General features: G+C 65.0%; 8 protein-coding genes and 1 non-coding gene across 9 annotated transcripts; 3 read left to right on the top strand and 6 right to left on the bottom strand.

Moving 5' to 3' along the window:
* Nucleotides 1-275: 275 nt before the first annotated feature.
* Nucleotides 276-1,321, top strand: Q8F55_004066 (uncharacterized protein; the record flags this gene model as incomplete). The annotated part of the gene is made up of 5 exons (XM_069352589.1): nucleotides 276-304; nucleotides 441-454; nucleotides 503-577; nucleotides 667-795; nucleotides 1,227-1,321. 5 exons carry the CDS (start codon nucleotides 276-278, stop codon nucleotides 1,319-1,321), a joined length of 342 nt encoding a protein of 113 aa, XP_069210007.1.
* A 596-nt stretch (nucleotides 1,322-1,917) lies between these two features.
* Nucleotides 1,918-2,027, top strand: Q8F55_004065. The gene has a single exon. It is a non-coding gene; the product is annotated as a tRNA-Leu (tRNA).
* A 224-nt stretch (nucleotides 2,028-2,251) lies between these two features.
* Q8F55_004064 (uncharacterized protein) lies at nucleotides 2,252-3,458 on the bottom strand (the record flags this gene model as incomplete). Its single annotated transcript, XM_069352588.1, has 4 exons — nucleotides 2,252-2,386; nucleotides 2,421-2,763; nucleotides 2,807-3,131; nucleotides 3,173-3,458. 4 exons carry the CDS (start codon nucleotides 3,456-3,458, stop codon nucleotides 2,252-2,254), a joined length of 1,089 nt encoding a protein of 362 aa, XP_069210006.1.
* Nucleotides 3,459-4,180: 722 nt separating this feature from the next.
* On the bottom strand, nucleotides 4,181-5,013 carry RPS11B (40S ribosomal protein uS17; the record flags this gene model as incomplete). The annotated part of the gene is made up of 3 exons (XM_069352587.1): nucleotides 4,181-4,364; nucleotides 4,417-4,627; nucleotides 4,953-5,013. The coding sequence occupies 3 exons, from the start codon at nucleotides 5,011-5,013 to the stop codon at nucleotides 4,181-4,183; spliced, it is 456 nt and encodes a 151-aa protein (XP_069210005.1).
* Nucleotides 5,014-5,762: 749 nt separating this feature from the next.
* On the top strand, nucleotides 5,763-7,053 carry RPL7 (60S ribosomal protein uL30; the record flags this gene model as incomplete). The annotated part of the gene is made up of 4 exons (XM_069352586.1): nucleotides 5,763-5,776; nucleotides 5,841-5,856; nucleotides 6,120-6,212; nucleotides 6,427-7,053. 4 exons carry the CDS (start codon nucleotides 5,763-5,765, stop codon nucleotides 7,051-7,053), a joined length of 750 nt encoding a protein of 249 aa, XP_069210004.1.
* Nucleotides 7,054-7,440: 387 nt separating this feature from the next.
* On the bottom strand, nucleotides 7,441-8,158 carry Q8F55_004061 (uncharacterized protein; the record flags this gene model as incomplete). The annotated part of the gene is made up of 3 exons (XM_069352585.1): nucleotides 7,441-7,822; nucleotides 7,858-7,958; nucleotides 8,066-8,158. 3 exons carry the CDS (start codon nucleotides 8,156-8,158, stop codon nucleotides 7,441-7,443), a joined length of 576 nt encoding a protein of 191 aa, XP_069210003.1.
* Nucleotides 8,159-9,127: 969 nt separating this feature from the next.
* Q8F55_004060 (uncharacterized protein) lies at nucleotides 9,128-9,897 on the bottom strand (the record flags this gene model as incomplete). Its single annotated transcript, XM_069352584.1, has 2 exons — nucleotides 9,128-9,680; nucleotides 9,749-9,897. 2 exons carry the CDS (start codon nucleotides 9,895-9,897, stop codon nucleotides 9,128-9,130), a joined length of 702 nt encoding a protein of 233 aa, XP_069210002.1.
* Nucleotides 9,898-10,388: 491 nt separating this feature from the next.
* Q8F55_004059 (uncharacterized protein) lies at nucleotides 10,389-12,203 on the bottom strand (the record flags this gene model as incomplete). The annotated part of the gene is made up of 4 exons (XM_069352583.1): nucleotides 10,389-11,195; nucleotides 11,230-11,380; nucleotides 11,563-11,710; nucleotides 11,774-12,203. The coding sequence occupies 4 exons, from the start codon at nucleotides 12,201-12,203 to the stop codon at nucleotides 10,389-10,391; spliced, it is 1,536 nt and encodes a 511-aa protein (XP_069210001.1).
* A 272-nt stretch (nucleotides 12,204-12,475) lies between these two features.
* On the bottom strand, nucleotides 12,476-15,512 carry YCG1 (chromosome condensation complex Condensin, subunit G; the record flags this gene model as incomplete). The annotated part of the gene is made up of 6 exons (XM_069352582.1): nucleotides 12,476-12,689; nucleotides 12,740-12,903; nucleotides 12,938-13,139; nucleotides 13,177-13,289; nucleotides 13,325-15,020; nucleotides 15,055-15,512. The coding sequence occupies 6 exons, from the start codon at nucleotides 15,510-15,512 to the stop codon at nucleotides 12,476-12,478; spliced, it is 2,847 nt and encodes a 948-aa protein (XP_069210000.1).
* Between the last annotated feature and the right edge of the window lie 29 nt (nucleotides 15,513-15,541).

The following is a 15,541-nucleotide window of genomic DNA, read 5'->3' as shown; positions in this document are numbered from 1 at the left end:
CGAGGGCGCGAGGACGAGCTCTAGCGCGGCATGACGGTGGGTAGAGAGCGGTAACACGCATGACACGAGCACAAGGACACGCACACGCAAGGCAACACCCCGCCCACCAGGCCACCCACCCCCCGACCCACCCCCCAAGCTACTATATAACCGCGATCCGGATCGACTCGGCCTCTCTCCTCCATCCACTCACTCTCAGTGACTGTTCCCCAGCATCCCTACACTCGTAGCCCACCCACCTCGTAGCCCAGCTCGCACAAGCACCTTCTCTCATCATGGACGCCCTCGGTACCTCGCCCACTGAGTGAGTGGCAACGCTGCGTCCCTTCCTTCCCCCATCCCGTAGTGACGCGCTGGCGGCCGTGCGCAGCTGCCCCGTCCCCCGCCCCTATCCCCCTACCATACACCTCCCCCATGCATCCACGCTGACACTGCCCCAGCTCCGTCGCGTCCAGTGAGTGCTCTCCACCTCTCGTCGAGCACCCCTAACCCCCCCCCCCAGTCGAGATCAACGACGCGCTCTTCTGCGAGCACGGCAAGGAGGTCTGCGAGCCATGTGGCTTTGACGGTCGCGAGGGTGAGTCGAGGCGTGTCGGTGCCAGCTGGTCCATGTTCCTCGCTGGCCCGACCGACCCCCACCGACGTCACTGACCACCCACCCCGCAGACAACGACGCCGTCATGGGCTTTGACCCCCTCCCGCGCGCGGCCCTCGAGCTCCCGGCCTACTACAAGAACGCCAAGGACAACTCGTACGTGTGCAAGGCGCACGCCAACAACGAGTGCAAGCAGTGCTGTGAGTATTGTTGTTGTTATTGCGTCGTCGGTCGTCGTGTGAGGTGCTCGCGCGATGCCCCTGGCTGGGTGCTATCGATAAGGGGGTGGCCACTGGCTTGCCTGGCTTGCCCCATGGGTCCCCCCATCGACTCGACGTCGTCTCACCCAAGTCCTTGGGCATGCCGCCTGGCGTCGTCGTCGACTTGTCCCACGCTGGCGAGACCCTTTTGGGCAACGAGCCAACGAGGAGCGAGCGGAGGCAATTTAGCCGGCCGCCTGCCCTGAGAATGCCCAGTTCCCCACACTCGCTCGACTCGGCCCGCACCGTGACGGCACGGCCTCGTCCGGGCGGGCGGGCGTGGGCTCTGGCTGCAGTGCCTCGCTCCCTCCAACACAGTCGCCGGCCCTCCCTCCCTCCCCCCTCGCCACAGCCTTGCTAACCACCCCCAGTCAACTGGAAGAAGAACATTACCAAGCTGCACAAGGAGGCCAAGAAGACTGCCAAGGCCGAGAAGAACAAGCCCAAGTCCAACCTCCACGTCTAAGCGCCCGTCCCCCGACCACCACGCATAGTCACCGTCGCGTCATAGAGTCTCGTTCCGCTTCCGCACATTCCGGGCGTTGCGTTCTCAAGTTGTCTTTCGGCTCGTCGAGCGGGTGAGGGGGAGGCCAGGGTTGAAGAGGGGCGGGGGTGCCCATGTAGCAAAGCGAAGGAGAAGGAGCAAGGAGCATGTTGTGAACAGAAGTAACAGAAGTAAATTGAAATGTTTATGCAGTTGTACAGAGAGCGAGTAGAGCGAGCGGCGAGCGAGGACGTGGCAGCTGGTGTACTGGTGTAGTGTCGATGCCAACACTCACGAGCACTGCAGCTGTTACGTGAGCGCGCATGCGTGCACGACTCGACGGCGCACAGGACGCAGGCGCCAACAGGCCAGCGAGCAGCAGCGCACAGCGCAGCCCACCCCCTGCACAGCTCGAAACGCACCCGCAACTCCAGACATCAACCCCCAACGGCCATCTGCCACCGCCCGCCACAAGCAACGCCACCTCTCGCACCGCCACGCGTCTCGCACCAGCCTCAAGCCAGCGCAACGGCGCAACGCCCATAGCCATCCGCGACCGCGCGGCGCACCGACGCGCCGGTGGGATGCCCGAGAGGTCAAAGGGGGTGGAGTCAAGTGTCACACTTCGTCCGAGGGGACGCCGATTCCATTGCGTTAGCTATCGTGGGTTCGAACCCCACTCCCATCATGTTTTTGGGCGCGGGGGGTGCGCACGGCGCAAGCGTGCATGGTGCGCATGGTGGTGGGCTGCGAGCTCCATAAACAAGTAGTCGCTGCTGATCCCGACATGGATCCCCGGGCCGTATGCGGCGTGGATCATACTGCGCAGAGCGCCTGACGACGGCAACGTCACCTCCCCTCCACCGCCCAGTTATAAAGTGCATATGCCTACCCTACACGCCCGGCGACGCCCTACCGCGCGCCCAGGGCCGGCAGCCCGCCGCCGCCGCCGCCAAACAGCGAGCCCATGAGGTTCTGGAGCAGGTCGTTCTGGCCCGCGTTGCGCTGGGGGATGAGGAACACTGCCGCCGAGATGTGCTCGAGGGCCTGGGTCGTCAGCTGTGCTCTTCGCCCTACCCACCTCATTGACATCAGGGTTGGCGAGGACGCCGTCGCTGCCGCCGATGCGGCGGTAGCGCGCGAGCAGCTGCTGCCAGTCGCGCGCGACGCCGCCGTCCGTGCCGCGCGCCTGCACGCCCGACACGCCGGGCGCCGGCGCGCGCTCGACCGTGGCCAGCGCGAGCTGGAGGAAGTTGAGCGTCGGCGACGTCGTGAGCTCGACGTAGGCGTCCGACGGCGTCGGTCCGGGCGCGGCGCCGAGGAAGATGCCGCTCGAGGCCGAGCCGGGCGACTGGAGGAGCGAGAGGAAGCGCGTGAGGAACGCGCTCGCGGGGAGCACGTTGGGCGGCGACTGGGCGAGGAAGCTGCGGCGTGAGCTGGGGCTGAGGGGAGGGCGGGCCGACTCACGGGAGCGTGCCCTTCACCGCGTACGGCCCGGGGTCCTGCCTCCCCTTGTCCGACCACTCGAAGAGCAGCTCGGCGAGCAGCGTCGCCGCGTCGCGCTTGCCGCTGGCGAGGAGGTGCGCCTCGGCCGGCACGAACAGGCGGTCTGGGGTCAGCGTAACCCCCCACAGCAGCTCACCCTTGTGGTACAGCTCGCCGAGGTACTGGTGGAGGCCGGGGTCGCCGGTGGGGCACCCGCCGGCGGCCGACCACTTGACGGCGACGTCGGCGAGCTTCTTGCGCCAGTTGCCCTTTGCTGGGGTTAGGGCGAGGAGCTGCTGGACTTGTGCTGCGTCGTTAGCGCGCGCCTCCCCCTCCCCACGACCCCACCCTTGGACTTCTCGTCGACAGGCACGCCCGTCTGCCCCATGACCTCGACCATGCGCACGCCGAGCTCTACGCCCGAGCCCGCCTCGCCGAGCTTGAGCAGCTCGCGCGCGGCGGCGAACAGGATCTCGACGGCGAGCGCCCCGTGGCCGCTGTGCACGAGGCGCGCGGTGGTGGTCAGCGCCTTCTGGTGCGCGCTGTACGGGTTTGGCGGGTCCGACGTCAGGTTGGAGAGGATGGGCGGGAGGAGCGCCTCGAGCGTTGGGGTGCGGGCTGTTCGTGGTGGCATTGTGCGTGGGTTGGGTGGTGGGTGTTGTGCGTTGCTGTTGTGAGCTGCGGATGACCTCGACACGGCGGCGGTGACGGGCGGTACGAGACGCGGTGAGCGACAGCGTCATGGCCACGTCTGGGCGGTAGGCGTGCACCGGGGCAAATAGGCCCCTTATGTCGGAAACGGGGATTGGCGTGCCTATTGCACATCACGACCAGAAATTGTCTGTCACTGTGCCAATGTCCTCTAAAGAGTCGTGTGGCCTGCTCCAGTGCAGACATGGGGACACATGCAACCTCTGGCACAGCATGAACAGCACAAGACAGAATGTAGACAAGCGGGGCAGGCATATTACGCGGCGTTGGTCCACTCCGAGACGTGCAAGGCTGCGAGACATGGCAACAGTTGCAACACGGTATGCTCCCTCCGCCTCAATGCCACTCCTCCAGTCATGTCCCAGCCCATCCCATCCTACGACGCCCTTGAATCGTCCACCGCGTCCAGAACCCCAACCCATGCGCATGACCGTCAGCACGATCTGCAGCAGATCTGCAGCGGGACGGCGTGGCGACGTTCCCTTCGAGGCAACCGCCAACCAAGTCCTCATATCCACCTCCTCCCTTCCCCCTCCTCGCGTCCTCTTCCTTGCAACCGCCCTGCCCTCCGCTGCATCAGCACCCACGCCTCGTCGAAATGCCGATGCATAATCCTACACTCCCAAAGTCAAGCCCTAAACCGGCTTAGAACTTCGAGAAGCCCTTGGCCTTGTTGGCCTGAACGCGGAGGACGTTGAAGCGAACAGTCTTCGAGAGGGGGCGGCACTGGCCAACGGTAACCTGGTCACCGGCCTCGACACGGAAAGCGGGCGAGACGTGGGCGGCGAGGTTCTTGTGGCGCTTCTCGTAACGGCGGTACTTGGGGATGCTGGGGGGTGTTAGTTCCAACACGGATTGCTCTGCAGCCCTCGCCCACTCACAAGTGGAGGTAGTCACGGCGAACAATGATGGTGTTGGTCATCTTGGTCGAGTGGACGACACCCGAGAGGATACGGCCACGGATCGAGACATCGCCGGTGAAGGGGCACTTCTTGTCGATGTAGGTGCCGTTGATGGCCTCGGTGGGGGTCTTGAAGCCGAGACCGACGTCCTTGTACCACCGCTTGGTCTTGGTGGCGACCTTCTTGCCGCCTGTAGGTGTGAACCGAGTGGGGGAGCAGGTCGACGCGAGATGGCACGAGTTGCACGAGTCGTAGAGGGCACAGCGCCAAGTCGTACGCAATGTCGAAAAGTTTGAATTGCGATGTACGAGTCGCCAGAGAGCGCGGAAAACGCAGCGAACAGCACGGCAGCGTCGAGGAGATCATGGGGAGGCCGGAGGGAGAGGACGGGTCGAGCAAGTCGTCGAGATCAGGCGAGCACATGTCGGGTTCGTGGTAAAGTCGGGATCGATAATGACAGCGAGAACGCGACTGTCAGCACTCTGTCCTCTGTTCTCGCTGGCGCTCTTGCTCACCCTTCGACTTGGCGTTCTGGAACAGGTGCTGCTTGCGGTAGGCACGCTCGATCTCAGCCATTTTGGATGTTGTTGAAGGATAGAGTGGTAGCCTCGACGACGTTGAGTACGATGTTGCGGCGGGCGAGCGAGCCACTGCGAGGGCACGAGGGAGGAGGCAGAGCCAGCAGCAGCCAGCAGCCACTGGCAGCCAGCAACCCCGGCGACACTCACCGTACGCAGCCAAGTCGACGCTACGGTGGTCGGGATTAGCGGCGCGTTGGGCGGAGTTTTGTGTGGCGCGAGATGGGCGGAGTGGGGCCGCTCTCCGTGCCGTCGATCCAGGGTCCAATGTTGTTGTCAGCTTAGAGCGCGGAGAGCTGGTGCGCATCATCTCTTTGCCATCTTGACAAGCAAGTGAATATCGATGGACAGAGATGTTGCCCGCTGTATGCCAATCTCAACACCAGTGCATGCAGTGAATGCATCCAGATGTCCACCCCATCGGCGTGCATCACAATGGGGAGATACAAGCACCACTGCTACATGGGCTCTGTTTCAGGTACAAGCACGCCGTTGCAATGCATTCCCCACGTGGCCGTTATTCGCCCCCTCCTTTAGGAATTTTTCGATAACGCCGTGTGGCTCCGCATAGACCAAATGAAAATACTCCCGCTTGAACATTCTGAAGTGGCCGCCCAGTCCGCTCTGCCTGGCCGCCGTCGCCCACCCAGTCCCCCCGTCGTCCTCCCCTGGCAGCACGCAGCCGCCCATCTCGTAGTTTGTCCTTGTTGCACAGAGGTCTCCTCTAACCGTCAACACATCTCAAAAATGGTGGCCACTACGTGAGTAGACCTCGGCGACGACGACCAAGCGCACGACTAGGCCATGGACTGACGACCATCCCAGCGTCCCCAGCGTCGAGGCGAGTACACCGCGAGCACACCGAGGAATGGGAGAAATTTGAGGTCGGGGCAAGGCGTCGACTTGAGCGACCGTGGTGGTGTTGGGAGCGAGGGCGGCCAGCGTCGAGCATGCGCGGGCACTGCTACGCAACGACCATGCGCTGTTCGACGCTGCCGCTCTCGATCTACATCGCCCGCGCACACCGAAACCAAGCCTCGACCAAACCTCAAATTCTCTCCCAGCCTCGGCCAAATTTGTGGCAGCCAACTAACACCCCCACAGCAGATTGCCGTCCCCGAGACCCTGCTCAAGAAGCGCCGCACCAACGAGGCCACTCGTGAGGCCAAGCTTGCTGCCGCCGTTGAGGCCCGCAAGGTGAGTTGCTGGCACGGTGTGATCGTGTGAGGGAAGAGGGATAGTAGGGGGAGGCACTGCCGCCCCCCTACAATGATGCAAAGACCAACATTCGTTGGACCACGGCTAGCTTCGACAATGCTGCCTGTAATTAACCATCTTTCGGGGCTGAATCCATCTCTCGACGAGGCGTGGCGTGTTTGAACCATTGTAAACTTTGGCTAACACCCCCCAGGCCCTCAAGGCCAAGCGCAAGGTCATCTTCAAGCGCGCCGACGAGTACGTCAAGGAGTACAACGCCAAGGAGCGTGAGGAGATCCGCCTCAAGCGCGAGGCCCGCAAGTCGGGTGACTACTACGTCCCTGCTCAGCCCAAGGTCTACTTCGTTGTCCGCCTGAAGGGTATCTCCAAGCTTGCCCCCAAGCCCAAGAAGATCCTCCAGCTCCTCCGTCTCCTCCAGATCAACAACGGTGTCTTTGTCCGCGTCACCAAGGCTACCGAGCAGATGCTCCGCCTCGTTTCGCCCTACATCGCCTACGGTGAGCCCAACCTCAAGGCCATCCGCGAGCTTGTCTACAAGCGCGGCTACGCCAAGGTCAACGGCCAGCGCATCCCCATCACCGACAACGCCATCATTGAGCAGCAGCTCGGCAAGTACGGCATCATCTGCATTGAGGACCTCGTTCACGAGATTGCCACTGTTGGCCCCAACTTCAAGCAGGCCACCCAGGCTCTCTGGCCCTTCAAGCTCTCCAACCCCACTGGTGGCTTCCGTGACCGCAAGTTCACCCCCTACATCCAGGGCGGTGACACTGGCGACCGTGAGCAGCACATCTCGCAGCTCATCCACCAGCTCGTTTAAGCGTGCAGCTGGATGTGGTGGTAGAGTTGTGACGAGGGCCGAGGCGACTAGCGACCGGGTGTTGGTCGTCTTGATATACTGCATGTACCCATTCCCGATCGAGCGAGCGTAGCGAGCGCCGCGGCGCATGCGCAGCATGCGGCGCGAGTGGAGGAGTATGAGTGAGCGGAGCATGCGCAGCATGCGGAGGGGGTGAGCGAGCATGAGCATTGTAGACGGGTGCTGGGTGAGGCAAGGGCTCGTGGAGCTGAGGCCGAGGGAGAGATCGACAGAACGTCAGTTTCAGGCAGCCGGAGTAAGGCCACCGCCCCCACACCCGCCATTGCAATCATTGTCATAATGTACAGTGATACGGCATGTCTACGAACGCGGCGGCCACGGACCCGCCTACGGCGTGTACTCTGGCAGCGGGGTGCGCACGCCGGGCGGGTTGCCGAGCGGCGTCGTGGGCTGCCCGTCTCCGCCGCCGCTGACGAGCAGGCTCGGGACGGCGCTGGCCGGCTCCTTCTCCCACGGCTTGGGGCGCGCCTCGAGCTTGGACACGCTGGCCGGCTGCCCGTTCAGCTCGTTGGGCACGTGGATGGTGGGCACTTCGGACGCGCGCCCGGCCTGGATGAGCTGGACGACTTCGTTGAAGCTGAGGTCGGAAGCTGGCGCCGCAGCCTCCTCCTCGCCGTCGACGCTCGCGCTGTGCCGCCACGGAAGGGACTCGGTCTCGTTGCTCCGGTACTGGAGGTAGTCTTCGAACGGGACGGACACGCCGGCCTTGCTGCGCGGGTTAGCGGGAGGGAGGGGACGACCCACCGAGTATAGTAGAACCACTGGGCCTTGCCGATGACCGTGTCGATCGCGGCGGCGCTCAGGCCCTCTGTGCGCGCTGCGCGGATGACGGCGGGGACGCCGGCCTGCGGGCGAGCGAGCGAGCGTCAGCGAGCGAGCGGGCGGGGAGGGGGGAGAAGGGGGGGGGGGGGGCGTCGGCGGGGGGACGAGCCGGCCCCACCAGCCCACGTACCCGGAAATCCGCGTCGTCGGCAAAGTTGTACCCCTCAAACTCGGACACGAGCGCACGCAGCTGCTCCTCGGTGCGCGGTGCGTTGGCGGTCATGGTGTGTGTTGATGAGTACTTGGAGGAGCGGAGGGCGATGGAGGATCGACCGTGATGACGACAGGGCGGTGGCGATGAGCCGGGGCCCGGAGCGCAGGGCGTGTGGCACTCGGGCCTGGGCGGGTTGGGGGTGGGGGTCACATCCATCGTTCTCCGCCGTGCTGAGGGATAGGGGTGTGTAGCTTGGCGATGGCATGCACGAGTGATGGATGCTCGTTCTGGATCGTGTTGGTGCATCGAGGGGGGCTGCGGGCCGGCGTTGGTGGTTAAGCGTGCGCTGTGGCGCGGGGGGGAGCCTGTTTCGGGTCTTTGCCGCGTCCCGGGGGAGTCTTGGGCTCGCTTCGTCTTTCCAGGACGCATTATCGGTGTTGTGGGTGGCATGGGAGTGCGGGGGAGTGGAATGGGGAGAGGGGGTGGTTGTGTGGTGGTGAGTGTACGAGGTTGTTGCTCGCTATCGGGAACTTGCTCGCCCTTCGTCTCTTCTCTCCTCGCACTCCCAACCCCGGCCACCTGCCAGCGGACGCCCAGCCCGGTGCGAGCTTCGAACGTGGCACTGTTTCGAACGCGCAGACCAAAGTATGCCCCCTCCTGTGCGACGAGTCGGCGGGACAGTTGGCGGGATAGCATGTGGCGCACCACCCACACCGCTGTACGAAGTCGAGCTCGCCGTACCATGCCTGCCGCTGTCGGTGTGTGGACTTTCACTGGGGCACGAGGCGAGGCTACACGCAGACATGTCTGCGTCGCCCTGCCCGAGCGCAGTGTCGGAGGGAAGGGACGGACCGAGGCAGACCAAGGCGTCAATGGCCCCACTTGTGGCTCCGCCGTGGTACTTGCAATCTAATCGTCACCGCGCCTCTTGCCCCGCTGCTCCCTCCCCCCGCCGCCAGCGACGTCCAGTCGCAGCTACACGCTGCATTGCTATCCATAGTCCCTTGTATTTCAATACCCGGCCCCAGTTAAACCCCCCTACCAACTCCCGCGCTCCATCAACGGCCGCAGCCCGTCATACACCCTCGCAAACCCCTCGTACGCATACTCCCTCTCCCAAGTCCCCTCATGAATAGCCCGCGCGCTCGCCATGGCGCCAGCCACAAAGAAGTCGGCGGCGCACGGCCGCTCGCCCTCGGTATACGGCCCAGCCTGGCAATTGCGCATCATGAGTTCGCTCGCCTCCTTCATCCCCTCATCGGCCGCGGCCCACGCCGCCTCCTCCTTCTGCAGCAGGTCGCCCAACGGGTGGCCCAGCAGGCCCTCGACCATGCTTACAAAGTAGGCGCGGCTGCGGGGGCTCAGCACGGCCGGCTCGCGCGGCGCGAGGCTGTACTGCGCCGCCATGCCCGCTGCCCGCGCGAGTCCGACGACCGCGTCGCTGAGCGGGGAGGTGAGCGTGATGGGGCGCGCGGGGTACGTGTCCTCGAGCCAGCGGGCGATGGCGCGCGAGTCCATCAGCCACGTGCCGGACGCGAGGTGCTGGATCGTCGGGACAGTGTACTTTTCGCCGTCGGGCAGCGGGCCGATGCTGGCGTCAGGAGGGTAGGGGGGCGGGGGACGTACTGTGGCTCCAGCACCCCCCTGATGTCGGGGAACTCGAGAAACTCGGTGCGGTACGGGATGCGCTTGTAGTTTAGCATCAGGCGGATCTTCCACACGACGGGCGAGAAGCACACGCCGTGCACGCTCGCGAGGTCGTACAGCACGAGCTCGGGCTCGGCGGCGGGCTCGAAGGCAGCGGGCATGGTGTAGGCGGCGGAGGGGGGGCAGTCGTCGGGCATGCTATGCTGCTGGGGACATTGGGTTGCGTTCTGGCACAGGTCGTCGCAGCGGCCGGCCTTATACCCAACCAACGAACGCACGTCGAGTCGAGGTCGGGCCGGTAGCTACATGCCAAGTGGATGACGTCGTACCCCCGGCACCCACTTTCTCGCTTTCCTCGGTACCTCGCTCGGTCCAGACTGGACCTCGGCGACCGCGACGCCGCCGCACGCCCTGCAACGCGCACCGTGCACCGCGATGCGGGCAGCCTGCCGCACCTGCCGCACCTGCCGGGCATACACGTATCGCATCGGGACACGGGCCAAGGGCCACGGCCACGGCCACGGGCAACGACAGCGCGACACCGACGCGCCCGCCCTCGCCCCAGGGCCACCACTCACCACCCCCCCTTGCCCGCCCACCCCAGCACCACGACACATTCATACAGCACACACAGCACCTAAAAACACAGCCTCTACCAGTACGGCAAGAGATGGGACAGCGGCGCGAGCACCAAACATGGCGTCGCGACAATGATCAGCGCGAGCCAGCCGCGTGCACGGCGGATGTGGAACGGTGGCTCGCCCCGGATGACGCGCCACACGCCGGCAGCGACATCGAGCGGCACCATGAGCAGGTTGAACGGGATCGGCAGCGGCGGCGCCGGCGGCGCGCTGTCCCGCGAGGGCGGCAGGTAGCGGGCAACGGCGGCGGCGAGTGCGCGGCGCGAGGCGTGGCCGATATCTGGGCCGTACTCGGCCTCCCACGTGCCGTCGTGCAGCTCGTTACTGGGGGCCAAGGCACGGAGAATCGACAGGCCAGCGCTCAGGCCGATAACAAGCACGAGCGTGATGAACAGCGCGACGCGGGTTTCGAACGGCGCGACGCCGACCTCCACTGGGCCGCCGGGCCCGGTCGTCACGTTGACCGACACCGATCCAGCTCTCCAAACATCGCCGTTGAGGGCGTAGGCGAACAGGGCCCAGAGGCCGGCCGCGAGCGGGATGAGGAGCGCCGCGGCACGCGCGCCGCGTGCGAGGATACCCGCGAGGATCGTAGCCAGTGGCAGCAGGCGGGCGGGGAAGAGCAGCGGGAGGGCCGGCGCAGCGGGCAGGACCACGGCGAGGGTGCTGAACGGGATGGCGAGTGTGCGGAGCGCCACGGCAATGCCCTCGGTGAATGGGATCGGGTGGAGGATACCGGCGAGCTGGGCCGGGAGGAGGAGCACGATGCGCGACGAGCTGCTGGGCCCGCGGCGGTTGTGCGCCGTGTCGAAGATTGACTGGGGGTTAGCGCCAGCTTGCACCGCCACTCACGGCAAGGAACGAGGCCCACGCCCACACCGACCAGACGATGGTGGTCGGGCCCGACGTGTCGGGCCGCACGTCGACGTCGGGCACGAGGGCGGTGACGAGCGTGAGGGCGACAAAGACGAGGGATGCGACGAGCTCGAGGACGTGTGCGCGGCTGTGGGCGGGGGCGCGGATGAGCAGCGAGTCGGCGGCGCATCGAGTCGGTGTGGCATAGCGTCGCACACAGCGCCGAGCATCATGATGGCCAAGACAAGCGTCCACGGTCATGTCACGACGTTACAGGTTAAACAAAGGGCCGACGTCAGCGACTTAACCCTGGGCGGTGAGACTACTCACGCAGGCGTGACGGCGTTCTGGAGGATGACGCGGAGCCCGCGGCCCGTCGTGCGGCGGGGGCGGCTCCAGGCGCGAGGCAGCGCGGCGCGGATGAGGGGGTGGGCGAGGACGGCGCCGGGCGTGGTGTGGTGGGAGAGCAGGGCGGCGACTGGGGCCGGTTAGTAACTACCCCCCCTCCCCTCCTCCGCCTCCGTCCTGCGTCGATACCCACCCGTGGTCCAGTTTCCCGGCTCGATAATGAGGCCAAAGTTGAGATCCAGCACGTCCTCGTCGTCGTCCTTGTTCTCGTCCGGCTGCTCGCCGTGCAGCGCCTGATCGAGGACGGCGAGCGCGTGGTCGCGGAGCGCCGCGCGCTGCCTAGCCGTCGCCGACGCGCGCGACGCAGCGGCGCGCGCACTCCCCCGCGCGCGGTCGTGCCGCTCGACCACGTGCAAAGCGTACAGAGCCGAGGCGAGCTCGTGCGTCAAGTCGATGGACGGCAGGCTCGCGCTGTCCCCCCCGCCAGAGGCGAGCAGCTGCGCCGCACGTTCTTGCAGCGGCGTGTCCGGGCCCACGGCAGGCGGCTGCGCGACCGCCGGCGTGGCGTAGCCCGAGGCGACGGACGTGCTGCCGCCGACTAGGGGCGTGCGCTCGTCGGGCATGATGGTGGTGGTGTGATGGGGATGGTGAGAGGTGATAAACTCTGCGGTGGTGGAGTCGTCGTAGGTTTATTCGCCGTCCGTCGTCGTGTTTGTGCCGTCTGCGTCACCACCAAAACCGACACATGGCCGCATAGTATGGTGGCCCTGCCCACCACCCATTGTGGCGACTCCCCTCGTGCATCCCGCCGCCTAATGACGTACGACTCGCGTCGCCCACCACAATGCATTGATACAATACAAGAAGCTCACACCCAGTCACGTCGGTTCACACACTAATCGCTGTCCAGTAACCCTTCCACGTCCTCAGACTCGTCATCTTCAGTCTCCTCGGCCACAGTCTCGGGCCGCGGCTTGCTGACACGAGACACGGGAGCGGCGTCAGAGTCGGACGTCGGGTCAACAGACATCGACGCTGTGCGTCGAGATTGTGATGGCGCGCGGCTTCCTCGTCGTGTCCGCGCTTCTGGCGCCTCTTCAATCTCTTCCCTATGCACTGTCAACACTGATTCACCCCCACTGCCCAAGGCCCCACTCACACATCGTCGATGAAGCCCCACAGCTCCTTGGTGTCTTCCCGCTCGGCGCCCTCGGCGCGGAACGTCTCCTCGTCGTACCCCTCGAGCTCGGGGTACAGCTTGAGCAACGACACCTGGAACTTGGACAGCGAGTTGCGCGACGTCGCATCCGACAGGGGTTGTTTCTGGCGTCAGTGCTCATCTACGGGTGCGACTCACCTCCTTCAGAGTGTTGATCAGGGCGAGCACTGCCTTTGGACGCCACGCGTCCGTCTCGGCGCTGTCGGGCAGGTTGAGCTTGCCAAGGTAGCTCGTTAGTGTCTTGCGCGTGTCGCGGCCCTCCTCTGTCAAGAGCAGCTTGAAGATGGAGATGGCCAGGTCGAGGTGGACGTTGAGGTCGACGACGGCACCGGCGCGCTCGCTGCAAAAGTCAGCCCCAACCCCTCGCACCCACTTACACAGCCTTGTGTGGGTCGAGCCAGTCCACCATCATGAGGCCGATCTGGGCCACGGGCGTGGCATCCTCCTCATCCTCGTTCTGCGCAAAGTTGGCAAACACCAACGGGAAGACCTGGCGTCAGCGGGCGAAGCGTAAACACAACTCACCTCGAGCATGCGCCGCTGGTTCTCAGACGACGAGTAGCAGTACACGGGCAGGAAGTACGACAAGCACTGACGCAGCGGCTGGTTGTCGGCCGTGTCGGCGTGGAAGTACAGTAAGACGAGGTGCTGCAGCACCGTCGCGTCCGTGACCATGCCCGCCAGCATGAGCTTGGCGACACCCTCGACCGCAACAGCAAGGACCTCAGGCACGTCCTGCTGGAGCATGTGGCTGAGCAGAGCCGGCACCGCATCCACCGACATGGTCTTGGCGACGAGCGTGCCAATGTCGTGGACCATCAAGAGGTCGAGCACAATCTTCATGACCTTACCCCTGAGCTCGTCGTCCTCGCCCGCAGCGTTCATCTGCTGCATGAACAGGACAAACGTGTCGGTCGCCATGCTCTGGTCGATCATGCAGCACAGACCGAGGCAGATGAGGCCCTGGTCGCGGAGGGCGAGCTCCTCCTTGTTGCGCACGGCGGGGATGATGACATCGTGCAGCAGACCGTGGAACACGGTGTTGTCCTGCCACGGCGAGTTGACCCGCTCGAGCAGGCTGGTGCAAATGAGCAGGCAGCGGTAGTCGATAAGCGCCTCGCGCCTGCGGGCTTCGGGGTCGTCGTTAACCGGCGCCCGCGTCGGGCGAGACGGGCTGCCGATAGTCGACCTGGAAGGCGTAGCGGGCTCCTGGGTCTCGACGTCGCCGTCGCCGACGCGCAGCTCGGTAACAACGTCGACAATGAGGCGGATCAAGTCGCGCTCGCCGTCGGTGATCTTGCTCAGGACGTCCATGCAGCGGGGGATGAGCGTCTCGGGCAGGGATCCCTGCGAGATCATCTCACGCGCGAGCTGGAACATCTTGCGGCGGCCAATCTCGTCGGCGTAGTCGAGGTTGATAGCCACGCGGAGGAGCTCGCCAACAATGAACGCCTGCTCGGCGGCCTTGTCCTCGTCCTCGTCGACGTTGAGGCCGACCAGCTTGTTGTACTCGTCCTGGATCTTGAACGCGAGGGCGGTGACCACTGGCATCACCTCCTCCATGCGGTTGGTCTTGTTGTTGTTGACACAGTATTCGGCGAACACCCGTGCGAGGAAGGCCTTCTCGGGGGTGAGCGAGGCCCACCACGCATCGTCGAGCTCGAGGTTGTCAAACACGTCTGGGCGGGTGACGAACACGGAGATGAGCGCGTCCTCGGCAACGTTGCTCGAAACGACGTCGAAGCGGGTGAGGAGCTGGAGGACGTCGCCGTCGGCCTGGTCAAGCCAGCCTCCCAACATGGCGGCGGCAGCCTTGCGCACAGTGGGGTCACGGTCACCCAGGCCGTTCTGGACCACGCTCTCACGCTGCGCAATCGACAGCACTCGGGCGTCGGGAAGGTGGGCGGGCCCGAGCGAGCCCATGAAGACGGTGCGGCGGAGGATCGGGTCGACATCGCGTGTGCGGGCGAGCAGGTGGGGGAGCGTCTCGGGGGTCGTAGGCAGATTGTACACTGCCGCGCGGCGGACCTCGACGGCCGAGTCGTAGCGCAGCAGGTCGAGCAGGATCTGCGAGAGCGGCTCCTGGCCCTCCTCGAGGTCGTCCTCGTCCTCGCCTGACTGAAGCTTGGCGAGTCCCACGGCAGCTTGCACACGGACGACGGCCTCCTTGTCGCGCGAACGCTCAACCAGGCAGTGCCTGAGGAGCTGGTACATGTCGTCGCTGGGGTCAGCTCTGCCCCACCAGCTACACTCACTCGACCTCGCCGAGCCCGTTGATGAGCGACGCCACGAGCAGCGTGACGCGGAAGCGCACGTTCTTGTCCTTGGCCTCCATGCCCGCGAGCAGGTGCTTGAGGAGCTTGGCGACAAAGCGCGAGGTGACGGTGTCGTCTTCGGCGTCCTGCTCGGTGATGTATGTCACGTAGCCCGCGACGAACTTGACGATCCTGTCAGCGACACCGACACCCTTCTTGACGGGCAGGATGCGGTTGACCATGTCGATGAAGAGCGAGCTGAAGGCGCGCTCGCCGACGAGCCGCTCGCCCTTGGGTGTCTTCTCTGTGATCTCGGCGCATTTCTCCTGGATCTTGCGCAGCTGCACAATGTTCTTGCGGTGGTTGGCGGTCGTGCCCTGCGCCTGGTCAAAGATGGGCGGGACGACTGTCGGCAGCGTCTCTGTCAGGTAATCGACAGAGGGGCGTGTTGGAGCCATGGCTGTCGAGAGTGGATGGGTGGAGAGAG

The sequence above is a fragment of the Vanrija albida genome, assembly GCF_041260175.1.
Source record: "Vanrija albida strain AlHP1 chromosome Unknown contig_3, whole genome shotgun sequence".
Taxonomy (NCBI): domain Eukaryota; kingdom Fungi; phylum Basidiomycota; class Tremellomycetes; order Trichosporonales; family Trichosporonaceae; genus Vanrija; species Vanrija albida.
The sequence above is the reverse complement of the archived record's forward strand: the minus strand, read 5'-3'. Positions and strand labels throughout refer to the sequence as shown.